Source organism: Haemaphysalis longicornis, unplaced genomic scaffold (assembly GCF_048455015.1).
Source record: "Haemaphysalis longicornis isolate Haplotype H1 unplaced genomic scaffold, Haemaphysalis longicornis Haplotype H1 scaffold_174, whole genome shotgun sequence".
NCBI lineage: Eukaryota > Metazoa > Arthropoda > Arachnida > Ixodida > Ixodidae > Haemaphysalis > Haemaphysalis longicornis.
In genome coordinates, this window is record NW_027526279.1 from 43,825 (window position 1) to 60,280 (window position 16,456).

The 16,456-nt window shown below is 45.4% G+C and overlaps 1 protein-coding gene across 1 annotated transcript in view; it reads left to right on the top strand.

The window, feature by feature from the left end:
* Positions 1 to 16,456, top strand: part of LOC144166519 (signal-induced proliferation-associated 1-like protein 2) — a gene marked incomplete at its 5' end in the record, with an annotated part of 80,702 nt that overhangs the window by 42,876 nt on the left and 21,370 nt on the right. The window contains 4 exon segments of the mRNA XM_077696028.1: positions 1,761 to 1,824; positions 7,214 to 7,379; positions 12,171 to 12,433; positions 15,188 to 15,362. Of these exon segments, the coding sequence (XP_077552154.1) occupies positions 1,761 to 1,824; positions 7,214 to 7,379; positions 12,171 to 12,433; positions 15,188 to 15,362 (668 nt within the window).

Below are 16,456 nucleotides of genomic sequence, written 5' to 3' on the forward strand. Positions count from 1 at the left end.
GGGTGCCTGTTCTAAAGGAGATGTTGGAAGAAATTGCTGCTGCAGATGGATGATGCAGATGGACGCAGATGGGAAAACAAAAACAGTATGCATTGAAATTTGAATGTAGATTGAGGCCCTGAGGTGGTCAGGATTAATCTACAGCGCTCTGTTACAGAGCACCTCATTGAGAGAGGTCAGGGGTTGCTTTGGCAGGTAAAACACAAATTTGAAATCTTCAAAATTTTGCACGTAACAGGTGGGGAGGCTGCTTTGTTTCTGGTACGTTAGTGGAATTTTTTGGCTGCTGCAGAGCTGCAGTTTTAGTGCAGCCGCTTGGACGTTGCTGGGACATGCATGCACATTTTACAGCTTTTAACTAAAAAAAAAAAAAATCTGGTGAGCCGATGGTGTTCTAGCTGAACCCAGACTTTGGATTAAGATTGAGATAGTTTCAAATTTACAGGCATTTCAAGGCATGCTTTTTTTTTTTCCCTGCCTCGAACAAAGATGTTCAAAAACCCATTTTCGTGTGAACTCAGGGGTGACCACCAAGAACAGGGTCGTTTGGGCTTTGAAATGTGTCTCTTTTGTCTCATGCTGCCCAGTTCTACTTTGCTGGAGAAGTAGCGAATAACAAATCATGCGCTGCTACTCTTTGGTCGCAGCGTTTGAGTGCGAACGAATTCGGCGCTGCTGGAATTGTCAATTCGGTGGCCATTTGCAGGGACGCATAACTGAACAGTCATTTTGTCGGTGCGCGTGTCTGGCTCCGAGTAAGAGTTGGCCTGTTTGTGTTGTCCCGCATCGAAGAAAGAAGCAAGGTTCTTGTCGAAATTGATGTTTATTAAAGCGAACTTGTGCGCCCCGCGATAAACAAGAAGAACAACACGCGAGTGGTGAAGAAGCAGTCAATAGAGGGACATGTACAGACTATTGATTGATTGTGGGGTTTAACGCGCCGACGCAACGCAGGCGATGAGGCGCGCCGTAGTGGAGGGCTCCGGATTAATTTTGACCACCTGGGGATCTTTATCGTGCGCCGAAATCTCGTAACATGCACAGACTAGCGTCGGTGAATTGAATGCCACTTTTTTTTTCCCCTGCCAGCATTTATCTCTGAATGCTCTCACTTCTGGAACCATCCAATTCATTCGAGTCGGGAGCATTGCCAAATTAACAAGAATTGTCAAGTTTTGACCATGTGTTGACACCCTTGCCCCTATGAAACAAAGATTGCTTGGCGTGGCATATCCCATATGCGACGTGGGGCGTACGCTTGCAACACTGGATAAGACAATCGGGTGCACTCGCGTGCTGGTAAAAGAAGCTCGCAAATGTGATTCCGAAGTACGGCTCATGGCAGTATGTATGCCGCAGCATCCTTCTGTCCCTCTTCACCAACATCATCAGCATCATGCTCCTCCGCATCACCATCCCTCTCTTCCTCCCCATCGTCATCACGACCTCCTCTTGACACGGAACAACGGAGCAGGGATCACAATTGGTGTCCCATGTGCCACAAGAGGGGGACGGCTAGAGAGCAGAGAGGGTGGCAGCCACCCCCTGTTGGGGAGCTTTACAAGCAGCGATGTCACCCCACCCCTCTTTCTCTAATAAGAAGGCAGATTGTCTGCTGCTCGCATCAGCTTTGAGGAGGAGAGAGTGTGTTTGGATGTGACCACTGCCCATCACCTGTTTGACAGCTTGTTCGTTTGGGAGAGGAATTTACCCTGGGTTCATGCTTTTTCTCCGTGGCGTGCCCGTACCACCCCTTGCAGGAGCGACATGCAGTTCCGGTGTGTGAGCCAGCCGCAGCAGAGGCCCTGCGAGGCACCGGCAGATGTGAGTATTTCATTCCTCCCCTCGCAGTCGCACAGTCTGTTCGTACAGTCTGTTTTATTCTGTTTCATACATTCGCCTGCAGTCTGTTTCATACGTGCTAGTGCAGCCAAGCTGTCCTGAAATTTGGAAGAAGTGGCACCGAGGAGGTGTACGTTTATATCAGTTTGCAAAGGCTATACGTCTAGGTCTGTTTATGCATATGTTCTATGTTTTAGGTTCACATCAATGTTTAGCATCAGGCTGCTGATAATGAAGCAAACTCCATTCGTACTTGTTTTAGGTCCACATCTGTATTTAATTAACATGAAACTAGTGATAACAGAACAGAAGCATTTATTACACAGCGCCGCACCTGCCAATACCGGGAATAGTTCACTTCAATACACACGTGGCAATTGTGTTGCTTCAGCCGTCGTAGTGCGGAGCAGTGCTGTATCAGTGGGGCAATTTTCGTGGCAGTACTTTTCATCGACTAATTCAGGCTTCACTCAGTACCCTGCCTCTCCTCCTACACCACTCTTGCCTTGCATCTGCGCATGCGTTATGGCTTGGTTCTTCTGCGTACGCTATTCTCATTTCAAGTCTGGACGCGTTGCTCTCTTTACTCTCAATCTTTGGTCTCTGCGTTAGCGTTCTTCATTGTTCAAACTATTTGTGAAATTTCTTTACGGGCGTCCAGTGGTGTGGCCCTTTGCTGCGTTTGAGGAATTTTGGTGGTTTTTTACTGCATGAAAACTGTTTTCTTTTTTGTTTAGTGCTGTCTTTTAAAGTGACCTCTTCCTCTGCATGCATGCCAAGAGAGCTGCTTCTAAGTGAATAAGCAAAAGTGGTAAAACTTTCACTTTTTCTTGCTTGTCTTAGTTTGAGTGCAGCATTGCTTTCAATGGAAGCAATTGAGGCACTGCTCATGCTTAGGTTTGTCTCTTGCAATACAAACACGATTTTCAACTTTTGCCTTTGCTGTTAAGGGGGGACGTGGCTTTCAAAATCAACTTTTTTATTTCTGAGTGGATTTTGATGAAAATTGGCACAGCAACTGGAAATGCTTCTGTGATAACACCATCAAAATTTCAAGATAATATTTTGATAACTTTTTTATTTATTAAATTTTCTTTCTGTTCCGCTTGTACCGAGCTTGAGCGACTTATAAAACACAATAGAAAACTTGTTCGAAGTGCTTTGCATTCCCAAATGAATGGGCGAGGTCGTGACAGTTTTAGAATTTTTTTTTTACAAAGCAATATTTTTTAGTTTTCATTTTTTTAGAGGTTAATGTGCAACAGGCATGTTGATTGTGAACGACTATTTGAATAAAAAAGTCACAAAAAACAAATCTGGAAAACCAAAAGTGTCACGACCTGAACTGTTCATCAAGGAATGTAATGCAAGAAACGGAATCAAAATAGACCCAGTGGTCACGAAGAAATCCCTGGTACAAGCGACATAGGTGGCAAAAAAAACTGTTTTGAGAAAACGGCTTCCGAAGTTGCAACATAGGTTTCACTTATCAAAAGTCGCCACGGTTGCAGCCTTTCATGTCCTTTTGAACATGGGGCTTCTGGAAGGCCTTGCATTGAAATTGGAGTGCCTTTTACAGCCTTTCTCTTTCCAGAAAACATCATTTTCAGCTCCTCCGTGAAGAGTACATACCCCCTTTGCAAACCAAACGGAGGGGAAGATGGGTTTCAATGGGCTTTCAATGCAAAGTAGGTTAGCTGGTTGGCTGTATCGCACTGGACAACCTCCTTTTTTTTGCAGTGTTGTCACCATGGCAACAAGTTAAGCATTTTTTTTACTTAAATTTGAACATTTTTGGCTTTTTTTATGTTTTATCTTGCCTGGCACAGCAACTTAGTACTCATACGTGCAGTTGTTCATTGCCAAAAGTTTGCATACCACAAGGATGAAAATGAGCTACTTTGAAGCTTGGTAGAGTATTCTGCATAACTCCCAACTTCAATGCAAGAGCATATTTTTTTACTACTTTTGACATTCAAGGCATCCAATATTTCTCGCAGCACAGCCAGTATGCCCTAAGCAATGGTATCAATAATTTCCCTAAAAAAAATCACTGTAAAATTCTGCCACAGTAACGTACATTTTTAACGCAGAGAGCATATTTTTATTCCTATATTATTAACTCAAACCTGTTTGCATGAAAATTACAAGTGCACGGGAAACGTAGCGCAAGAAAGGCGATATGGCTCGCGCGCATCGCAGCGCACGCTTACCGCGACATATCGAACTTTGATTATACCTGATATGGCTGGTCAGGTCGCTTTTAAGATTAAATCTAACGTCGCAGGCATTAATTACAACTACTGGCGTTCAATCGTAACCGGTTGCCCTGTCATGTGATGCTCCAATGCGCGTCGGCTATGCCGTGCGCACCGCAGCGTTTGACGCGTCGACCGTTTCTTTATCAAGGCTAGCGAGTCCACAGTCAAAACACAGCAATAACCAAGCGTGTAAACATCGCAAACCCGACTAAAAGTTCACTTCACGAACCGCTATCGCAAGCGCGCACACTGCGTCACCCTCCGGGGTCTGGCGACGGTAGAGTCACGCGCACCACGAAGCGTTCGATGACCTCCTCCTTTCGAGCCACACAACTTCCCGTAATCTGGCTCGCGATCTCAGGCATTCCCATCGCGATAACGTGCGTGTTGAATACCACAGATTGAACAGAAACTCGGCCGAGCGAAGCGGCGAAAATGAACTCAATCCGCTCGCTACGCAGCTCAGGCGGCCGCCATCTTGCATTGCGCCCGTGACATCCAATGAGGAGGGTCGCTGTTCTGTGCCCCGACCGGAGGACCAATAGCGCTTCAGCATCTATTTCTAGCTTCGTTTGTGCGTCGTTTCTTTTCTGCCGTTTGTGCGTTTGTGAATGAACGAAGATAAAAGAGACGAGCGGAACCGGAAAGACGATCGCTCGGCCGATCTAACCATATCAAAATGGCCGCGCCCAGTGGCACCGTTGCGGAGATAGAGCGCTCCGAAAATTGCCGTTTTTTCGCCCTTTTGCGCTGATAGTTTGTCACCGCGCCTGACAAAAGTATTTTTTTATGCCACTTTGCGACGCTTTTCAGCGTAAAAACTTTGCAGACGCATAGAATAGGAAACATAGAAGCCGAATATGCGGGTTTCAAAAAAACGATGTTTTGGTCATTTTTCCGAAGTTGAAAGCCGCGTCCCCCCTTAAGTAGTTCACGAAAGGAGCATCAATAACGGAACTTCCACATGACCCTTATGCCGCTGAAAAAAATATTTTTTGAGGTGCATATGGCGTAGAACAGGATGTGGAACAACTACCAACCTATCAGTCGCAGTCCCCGTCATTGGTTGGTTTTTACAATGCCAAATGAATCTTCAGAAGAGGAATTTCTTCGGTGCGTTTTGTAGCTTATGTCTCTTGGGAGCTGGTTCAGGTTTGTTGCCATTTAGGGGATGGCACTTTGGCTTAGCTGCATGTCTGTGTTCTGTAAACAAGGCTGTTCGCAGCCATCTTAGAGTCAGTCTTTTGAAAACAGCTCATCATCTCAGCTTGCAATGTGCAATCGACATTCTGGTACATTCTATAGCGTTTCAAGATACGCACAACCGAACAGTGTTGTCGATAAGAGGTTTGTTTCAAAGTGTGCTTTGAGAAGTTTCATGCTAAAATTGGCATTGCCTTATTCATGTAATAGTTTTTGTATATTAGTTGAAAGGAGGTGGACATATCAAAAATATTTGGCTGTGTTATGTAGTTCAGTGTTCCAGGCAAGGTTTCTGTACAAAAGAAGGTACTATTTAGTGTCTGTAGACATTTTGCTCGAGTATGCAAAAATATGGGTTAGTGCTTCAGGTGTCTGTGTCTATACAGTGAAGCAGTTTTGTCAGGTAGAGATGGGCAATACATGTCAAAGTGGCCTTCTTGGAGTTAACCATTCTTCTCACTGTCACTGGCAAGTAGTCCTTGGCAAGGGATCTTAATGCCATGATAAATGCCAGTATTGCATATAAGACTACGCACAGGATTCACCAGGGAAGCACGCAAGGACAGGAAAGCCATGAGAAAGTGTAGAGCAAAACCTGCCAACGAAGCTTCACTGACGACCAGGACTTATTTGAACACACCCTCACTGTTGCGCAACTAGAGGTCTAATTATAGAACCCACAGCAATTGCAGGGGTGTTGCTTTCCCTGAAGAGAACTGGGGAGTGGTGGTGGAACAGCAATGAAGCTGATTTCACAATTGTAAACTTCTTAAAAATGCACAGTGGAGTACCCAAGGGCCATCACAAAACCTTTAGGAACGCACGTGAGGCATCCAAACTGCCTTGAGTCAAACATGATGTCTACTGAGCGAAGGCTGGCCACGTTTTCAGCAAAATCGACCCATCATGAATGACAGAGCTGGAATCCCTGGAGTAGATGTCGCTGGCTGACTCACTACCCTCGCTCTTGACTGAAAAAGAACTGTAATGCGAGTCCACTGTAGTTGAAAGTAGAATGTTTGTGGAAGCAGTAGGGAGGTATGACCACGTGCCCCTTTTTAGTTTTGCATTTCAGTATCCGAAAAGTTGCACTGAGAGTCGCACAATGACAGCGACGAAAAGGAGAGTGACTGGAAAAGATGTTTTTTTGGCCTCAACGTGTTCCTGAAATTGATAAAATGAGGATAAGAACTCATCCGTTTGTTTTAAATGGCATGTCGATGAAACAGGAATTGCAAGATGGGGCAGGAAGAGTGCAGATATGGTGCTGTCCAGCCTTGTCTCATTTTTTGTGCGATTCATGTCTCTCATCGGTGTCCGCCCTATTACTATGAACGTATAGTTTCATTTTAACACACATACTAGAGAAAAAGTGGTCACTGCAATCTAGTGTCGTTGTGGGCGCCATCATAACAGCTAACCGTGCTCGTCGCGCACTTGGCTTGGCTAGCCGCACGGCTTCTTTTCACACTTGAAGCCAAAAGCACCAACAAGGTTGTTACGTTTTTGTTTCTTGTTCGTCTTGCATGAGGTTTTGAACTACAAAGCTTTGAACTGAACGAAGTACGAAGCTTTGAACTGACACACACAGTTCTTGGGCCTCCAATTTTCCAATAAGTAAGCAACTTTAAATAGCCTTTTACAATAACACTGTGGTTCTTTTGCAGCCCTACTAACTTACGAGTTTGTTGATGACCCACGCCGAGTAGTGATTGAACGCCCCTTCTCGGTACGTGGTGGCCTGCTTGCTGAAGCGTGGCTTGCCTAGGCATTGCCACCAGATTTCCCTCTAGAATGTATTAAAATGAAATTGTACAACCATGAATAGGCCACCGTAAATGCAATCGAGGAGCAATAAACAATGCCCAACCCTAATGCGCACGCCCCGAATGTGTTTGCCCTAGCAGGACCGGCCGTCGCCCGTGCCTCCACCAGTTCCGGCGCGAATGGCACGTAGCCCTCCCGGGCGCGGAGGGGGATCGCCCAGTGAGCGGCTGGCACGTCAGGTGGCCTGCAACTCTCTGCCACCTCTGGTGGTCGCACCCCCCTCCACCACGTCGTCGGGCCAGTCGGGTGAGCGTCTCGCCGTTGCTAGTATTATTGCTAGCCTTACCCACTTATAACAACATTGAAGTGGCGCAAAAAAGCCATTGTTATAACCAGCAATTGTTATAAGAGGGTCAGGCAGGAAAGACTTACTTTTGTAAGCTTTTAGGGGTTTTCGCCCAGCGTTTACAAAACAATGTAACTGCATGGCCGACCACCCAGACTTAGCCATGGATGTGCCACAGGGCCCCTAGGAAAAACCACTGTCTTTCACATAGCACGAAGTCTCCGCATGAAATTCTTGACCGTTTTTTTTTTTTTTTTTTTTAATGATTGGCAGATTGCATGTTGCTAAAATGGCATTGTTTTCTGCCCTTTTGAACATCGGTAATCAACAGTGGCCTTTTACCCCAATGCAGCGTTATTTTAATCTGGACAGTGTTGAAGAGCTGCCCCCTGCCTCTCTCACTGCCTAAGCCAGCTGACAGCAGGAGATAAGAGGGGCAGTCAGGAAGTATCTTTCTTCGGGGATAGGGTGGCTACGTGAAAGGTTCCAACTTTTTCTGAGTGTTGGAAAGACATAAGATGCCGCAACTCATTTCATGCTTGAAAAGTCAGGCTTGGTCGCACGCAATGCACCCAAGATCTCTCACAGATCTCCAAATAGTATATTTAAGTAGGCTCATAATGTCGAGCTCAATTGTTATAACCAATAATACGGAATAAGGCCATTGTTGTAAGCGGTTTATTTTACCGTATAATGTATGGTAAGGTTGATGATGCCACCGCTGTTTGTTGTTATATCCAATATATTGTTATAATCGGTAGTCTCATAAGTGGATTGGACTGCACACATAACGTGCCGATCTCGGTACAGGGTAGCTTGAGCCAAACATTGTAATCTGGAAAAGCTGAATTTGCTGGAAGCAACGTAATTGCGGATCATTTGTTTCAGTGTGAACATGGTGTTTAGCACAAGTAGCTGCTGAGAAGTGGTTAACTGTGTAAGCGGGGTAATTCAGAAAAAATGTGGCAATTATGGACTTGTCGAGTGTCCGCGCGAAAATGTGTGGAATGTCCAGGCTTCTGCATGAACTGTTCAAGATCCCCAGGTGTTGAAAAATAATCCGGAGCCCTCCACTACGGCGAACCTCATGGCCTATGTAGCATCGGTGCGTTAAACCCCACAGTCAATCAATCAAATCAATCAATCAATCTACAAAAACTGCACGAGCGCGAGCAAATCCATGCCACTTCAGTGAAAACACAAAGCTTGTGTGAGGCATACAACCTGAACGTCGTTTGAATTTGGCATGTTCGCTTTGAAGCATTCAAAATATCTGCTGTGTTAACGAAATTTTTGTGCTCGCTGCTAGACATGTGTGGAATTTTAAGATTAACATGTTTGTGAGACTCATGCAGTACAAAAATTGTTTATTTTGTCGTGGCTCACATCTGAACTTACCGTATTTACCCGATTCTAACGCGCACCCGATTTTCCTGGCAAAAAAAACGAAAAAACTTGCACCTCCGATTGTAACGCGCACGGGACTTTGTGACCCAGAAAAACGAATGCGAGAGAAACGGGCGATTTATTTCCCGAAGTAATCTCACTCATCTCACTCCTCGTCGCTCTCTGCTGACCACAACATCTGGGCCCCGGTGCCTTCAAGCGCGCTCGCGATGCCACACTTCTGAACAAACGTTCAACCATGGTCGATGGGATCGTGGCCCACGCCTCGCACGCCCATCCCGAGAGCTTCTCCAGAGGTGCACGCTTCAGCCGACCGCTCGTTCTGAACGCGTGGGAGCTGCTGCTGCCATTGCTGTTGTCAAGCGCGCAAGTGAAACGATTTGACGATTTGTGTGAACGCCGATAGAAAAGCCTAGGCGCCTCGGCTTGCTGCGTCCAAAAAATCGTTGCTAAAAGCTTTGGCGCCATCTTGAGATGGCGATGGCGATGGGTGGGATGAAATTTCCGCTGTTTCGGCAGTTTCGGTTTTGTATCCGATTCTAACGCGCATGCGATTTTTACGCATATTTTTTTGGAAAAAAAGTGCGCGTTAGAATTGGGTAAATACGGTATGTTTGGAAACTATTTTGTCAACTCTTGTAAGGAGCATCAGGCCTAACAAAGAAATTGTCACTCCCTATGCTATTTCCTTATCATTGGCGGGACTGTACATACATCTGCAGTTGTGTGCACGTGTACGTGTGAATGTACAGTCATGGGCAGCTGAAACGCGATTGCGGAAATACGCACTAGAACATACACATAACACAATTTCTGTCTGTGCAGGCCAAACTGACACCTGGCTCCATAACAGGAACAAAGTTTTGAAATGTGGCTTTCAAAATATACCAATAGCAAATATACCATTATTTGAACTCTACGAACACTGTTTTTCAGTTTTGCATGTTCTGGTTCATATTTTTGTATCTGTATCCTTGCAGGATGACTTTCTCGCAAGAACAGACGTTTGGTCTCTCTTATTTGCCTGCCCAGAAGAGTGTAGGCAGTGTACAGGGCACAGTTGCTCTTCAAGTAAAAATGTCGTGTTCGCGCTAAAAAAAAAAAAAAAAAAAACTCAAATGGCAGATTGAAGAAGGCAATTATTTCCCTTCCGTACGTGCATGCATTTGTAATGACAACGTCTTGCATTAGTTCGTTGTTGAGTGTGTTGAAAGGCCCGAAAAAAAAAAATTACAACTTCGTTCAATTTTAAAAGACTAGCCCTGGTTATTCATTCAGCTCCATTCTAGCCGCGAAAGATGCTTTTTTAACCAAACAAACGCGAGAAATACTGAGAAACTTTTACATTTTGCACCAAGGTGGCCTGTAATGGGAACGAGGGACGTTTTATGGTCCAGCTCTGAAAACATAGTTATTTGCGTACTGTATTTTCGCGCGTATAACCCACACCAAAAATCCAAAAATTTAAGGTGTGAAGTAGAGGTGTGGATTGTATGCGAGGTATTTCCTTTGGTTCAGCTTCACCGTAATGCGTGTTGGGCCGCTATGTCCCTGCAGCAGTGATAGCGGCTAAGCCACTGTTATCCCATTGACGGTGCTCATTTTGCACTCAACGCTCAACAATACCCCAACCTGAAAAAAATGTATGTGGCAAGCCATCTACTTGTGTAGTCAGCTAGGCAAGTTCTTTTGCATAAACAAATGTGTAATGTTGCTTGAGCAGTAGATTTGGTTCATTCTCGTATGTATAAAATATGCGGGCGATACGCGGGGATAAATTTTTTTTATTCGTCGACGGAAAATGGGGGTGCGGGTTATATGCAGGGGCGGGTTATACGGGTGAAAATACGGTATTAACTGCACATCAGCATTCAACCGATGTAATTAAGCACAACTAGAGGCCCCACTACACAATCGCCCGGTCTTGTGTCTTGGCGGTGGTTTTGGTCAGCAGCTACGAATCGCACCAACAAGATTCTGCGATATCACAGAGAAATTGCTCGAAAGTGGACGGAGAATCGCCACTGCTTCCTCCGTCCTCCCTAATATCTCTCCACTGTTTGCTTGAAGTCTGTGATATAACCGGTATTGTTGTTTTTGGGACAGAGTAGTCCATTTAAACCCTTTCAGCTCTTGAATTTTTCATTTCTAGAAAAAGACTTTTTGTGTGTGTTTTCCTGAATATGGTGATCGTGTAAGCTTACAAACGAAAAATTTATGTTGCGGTGCAAGTAATCAGCGATTTAGAGGCACTGCATGTAGTTAGGTCATTAGGCAATTAAAATTTTAAAATGGAGCAAAAAAATTTTTTTTGCATTCTTTTCTAAACTTTAAAAATCAGCGAGCCCACGTATACAAAATAAAGCTAATATTGAAAGAAGTTCGCGAGTTGCAACCATGTAATCAGGAACTTCGGTCCTAGGGGTCACCTCAACATCAGTTTGTACTTCACTGCGATGCCTTCCTCTCTCTAGCGTTCAGCTGTTGCAAAAAAAAAAAAATAATAATAAAACTGGTGATACGTATCGAAAGAGGAATCCTTCCAGAACTATTTCCCAGAAAATCTAGCTGTCTTGGTTTTTTTTTTTTTTCTGAAATTGCAACAAGAATTTTGGTTAATTACAGGACACCACACAGGACACTAAATACAGGACACCACAGCCCGAAAAGTTAATGAGCAAAACACGCATTTGTCTGCATGGCCTGTTAATGGAGCCATGAAGAGGAATACATAACTTCGTTTAATTTGAAAGAACTAGAATTCAGTATCTCACTCAGCTCCATTACAGCCACAACAGATGTTTTTTTAACGAAAAAAAAAAAGCAAGAAGTATTTAAAAACTTTCAAATTTTGCGCCACAGTGACGTGTTGTGAGCAAGAATGACGTCACACGGGCCAACAATAAAACATAATTTTCAGTGCGTTAACTGCACGTTAGCATTCAAGTGATGTCGTCAAATGGAACTAGAGGCCCCATTACAGACGTCCAGTCATGTGTCGTCGCGACAGATCAGTTAGGCGGCCGCCAATTGCACAAACAAGGTTCCGTGACGCCATAGAAAAGTTGCGGGAAATTGGCTAGGGTGTCGCAACTGCTTCACACGTTTTCTTTCATATCACCGTTATTTGTTCGAAGATTGCGATGATATTGGTATCACTGTTATCGGGACTAAGCAGTCTTTCTAATAAACCCAACTTGTACTTTGTCTTCATGGCTCCTTTAATGGGCGAAACTTGCATCTGCCTCCCCGGCCCGTTAACTGGTGCGGTGTGGTTGGAGCCAGCCAGCCACATTCAAGGCTACCGTCTCCGTCGCTTCCACCGCTGGCACGACTCCTCGCAGGTGCTGGAAAAGGGGGTCCTCCTTCGCGGAGTGGCAGTGGGGGGAGCAGTCCCTCACTGGTCTCACTCATGCTGCTGGAGCCCCTGCCGGGGCCCCTGGTGGTGTCTCGGAGCGAGCTCTCGCTGGCGCAGCTCTCCTCCTCCTCGCACGACCAGCGGATGCGAGCCGGAGGGGCGGTGGGCGCCGGTGGCTTGGTGGCACACCCGTCATCGCGCCGCCAACACAGCCCCCTGGACCCGGCAGCCGCCACCAGGGACACCCAGGTAGACAGCGAGGGTGGTGGTGTGTAAATTGTGTGTGAACCTCCGGCGGTGCTGTCGCGTGGTTCGGATGAGCCACACAACAAAAAGGACGGTGAAGGAGGAATCTACACCCGGCGTCAAAAGTTTCCAGGACGCGATTCCGAAAATCGAAATGAATTTCTCAGTTGCATGGTGGCTAAGCTCATGCTATGCGTATTGTGATGATGCACCGAACTACAATACTTCGCTTGGGAAGGAAAATTAGGGGCTGTGCACTCAGAGAAATTGACTTCGGTTTCCGAAATCGCGTCCCAGAAAGTTCTTACGTCGGGTGTACATGTTTTTTGTGCTTTGTCAACTGAAAGAGCAAGATGCTCGCTGGCATGGAAGCCTGGTTTTATCAGAACCAATTTTTTTTTCCCACGAGAACAACTTTCGGGTACAATATCTTGGGATGCGCTGGTCAGATTGGTATAATCTTTGCGGCATTCAAAATCTTAAGAACTGAACGGTGCAATAAAAGCACAAAAATATGGAATTTGTTTATGCTAGCGGAGTTTTTTATGCAGTTTGTTTTGCAAATACATAGTTAATTGATCCCCCGGCATTTATGAAGTTTACAGCGTTCGCAGAAACATGGCTAAAATTACTGCTGTGGTATAGTTGCACTCCCTGGTCCTTCTGGAGCACAAAGGGACAAAAAGTATTCGGGTATTTCGTAGGCACACAACGAAGAAATTCCCTAAGTGGAATGGCTTATTATGTTGCACAGCTCTGAACTTACACACCACGTAGACGAAAACTGACTGCATGTCTGGGCTCAGGATGTTGAAATACACTTCATGTGTGAATCCCGAACACGTAGGTTAAAAAATAACAAAAATGTCCTCAAAACGAGTGTCCCCCCAGATGGTGACTCCAGCTAGTTGGTGCCTATTCAGTGGAATTGAAAGCCAGGCTTACAAATGTGGCAAGAAAAGGCAAGACAACATAGCATTGTGGGTAGTATTCTTTTCTTGTCCTGGTTGTTGGTGCTGTTCTGAATTCCATTGCATATCCGTTGGTATAACTGAATGCCAGCTCGTCCGATGTTTTTGGACAGATTGAGCCTAAACGGTTGACAGGGAACTCTGCTGCCTTTTTTTTAATATGAACGTCCTTGTTTCTGACAGTGTCATCCCCAGTGCTTTACAAAGCAGCGAATCATAAGGCTCGAAAGAAGCTTTCTCGGGTTTTGTACGTCAGGTTTTATACGGAGCATTGAGGCGTCATCTGATTCACTTGAACATTAAAAAAAAGAAAGAGTGGTAAGTGTGTTTGTACATATGTGTGTATGCTAAGAACCCAATTTTCTTGCACTCGATATGCCCTCTCTGGTGTTCCGGTAGCTACAGACAAAAGCAGGGGGAAATTCTTTATGATATACACTGCAGTGCAAGTTTTTTTACAAACCACTGCCATATCACTCGTTCAGATCTCGCTCAAAGCACTCATAAAAACAATTTTTGTTGGTGAGGTCCTCATCTCCACAGCAAACGCATATTTACAAACACAGCAAAACACTTGGCGTTACTTCAACCCGTGATGACAAGAAAATGCCTCTTAGCCTGACTTTGAGACATCAGGTTTTTTTAAACCGCATTTCACACTGCACGTGAGGTTGGAGCCCCTTAGAAAGGAAGGTAGCTTTGAGCATACTGTCATCTTTTGCACACTCCCACCCACATGGTCATTAGTCTAACTTGCATCTCTGTGTGTTTTTTTTTTTTTTTTTTCTTCTTCTTTTAAATCGAGGTCTCTATGCACCGACACACTAAAGAGTTTTAAACCCATCACATCCACGACAATATTTTACACAACACTTCACACCTAAAACAACTCAACCACTGTGTTGGCGTTGTTTCTCCTTTGTTGCCCTAGTGGCACAAAACAAACGCGGGTTACTATGACTACTTTGTGGGAGTCAGAGTTTTCTTTTGTATTGACGAAGGTAGATGGCAGCATTTGTATGGTGAGAGGAACATTGTAGTTGGACAGTGTGGGAAAGTGGATTCAACCAGAGAGTCAACAACAAGCGCCTCTTGCTATGGGCTTTCGTGTCACAGGCTTTCATGCGCAGAAATTACTAATCTACTTTCCCATTGCGCCAATGCAGGCACGGGCCATCCTACCAAGAAAGTTTCTTCTATTTGATTGGACATTACACCTAGTGCCATCTCACGGATAGATTTGAACACTGCCACAAAATGAGCTTGCTGTCCGGTCGTGTGTGGCATAGCACGTAGTGTTGCTGCTGGGTGCTTACGTCCGAAGCGAGAGCCCCGGCTACTCTTTTTTTCTTCTTGTTATTTTTGGGGTTATTTTTTTTTTATTTGAAAAATGCTTCGTTAGGGCGGTCAGCACTAGGCAGTGTTTTTGTAAATAAGGGTGGTTTAGCATCTTTTAGCTTGGTTCAGGTGTGGAGAGGATCCTGTCACCAAGCAGAAGTGCAATGTAGAACTAACTATTTTGAGTTGGAAATGGAACGTCGTGGTTGAACCTCCCTAGCTGCTCAAAAACTTGGGTTCGATCCCGGCCGGGGTGGCCGCTTTCCGGATGGACTTGAGAAGTGAGGACGCCTGTCTGTCAATACTTCGGTGCCTGTGAAAGGTCCCTGCAGGTGGTCAAAATCAAACTGGAGCCCTCCACTATGGCGTGCCTCACTGCGCAGCTGTATCTTTGGTGCGTTAAACCCCAAAAATTTTAAATTTCGAACCTCTCTTGCCGCCCCTGCAGCACCACCACAGGAGCCAGGGGGACCTGAGCAGCCTGGGCTCCTCGTCTCTCGGTCTGGACCGCTGCTGCCTGACCGTGCAGGCCATGCCTCCTCCGCCTCCGCCTCCGCCGGCCCACTCGGACTACCAGTCGGACAGCTCCAGCGAGTGGCCCCTCGGGGCGGGCAGCAGCGCCGGTCAGTGCTGCTGTTCACATTAGGGGGGAAAAGGAAAACGCGTTGTCATGCACTATGCACAAAAATCTTCGTGAAACGGAGCTTTTGCAGTGGCCGGACTGGATAGAGGTGTTCCGCTGTGGAGTCGAGCTCACAAACTCAATTCGCCGGTCGTCGTGGCTGTTGTGCTTCAAATGGCGGTCAAAAGAAGAGAGTGCCGGTGAATGTGTGAAGACCACCAGTGGCGTTTAAACGATTTGGTATAAGGGCGTGACTCTGGCATGTGAAAGATTAACATGAACCTTGAAAAATTATTACTCCTGCGTTCGAGGCTCTCGTTGCGGAGCATTTATGTAGGAGTCGAACTCTCACGCCTCGTAGAGAGGTCTTGTTAGCTGAATGCTGTTACTCTCCTGGTTTAACTCAGCGTTGAATGGGAGGGGCAAACAGCACAGGGTAGACCTTCACAGGACAAATGCTCCTTTTTACATGACATTACATTATTACATGCACTACAGAGGAGAATTGTGTTTATGCCTATGCAGCTTGCTTTCCTTGTTTATTGTTCCTGTGTAGTTTTTTTATGACCTCGTCTGCCAAGGACAGAAGAGTTCAGATTTTGGGTGGAATCCAAAACCAATTGTGATTTTAGGTGAATAACTTGTAATTGAAAAGTTTGAGTACCACTTCTTTATTGCAAAAGCAGAAAATATCAAAAGAAGTGCGTAGAATAAATCTGAATGTTTCTCCTAGCGAGCCTTTGTTCAAGCTAGAATACACTTGTTAGTTTGGGGAGTGGCTCCTCCCCTGATGCAGCTGCTTAAGGGAAAAGCAAATTCTTCTTGTTTGAGAGTGGGCGTTTATTACACCCTGTTGGTCATCTTCAGGTAATCGAAACGAGTATTGGTGATCTGTAGCTGTTCAGGGCGTGTGTTAGTTAGCCCTATATTGCCTTTAAATATATGGGAACCTCATTTCAAGGATGTTTCAACTGAATGTCATCATCTTGAAGTCTGCTACAAGACAAAGGCCACTCCCGTTGACCTCCAACGACTCCTATCCTGCGCTATCCGAATTCCTTTTTCGTTTCCTCCATCAAGTTACTGTATTTTCGT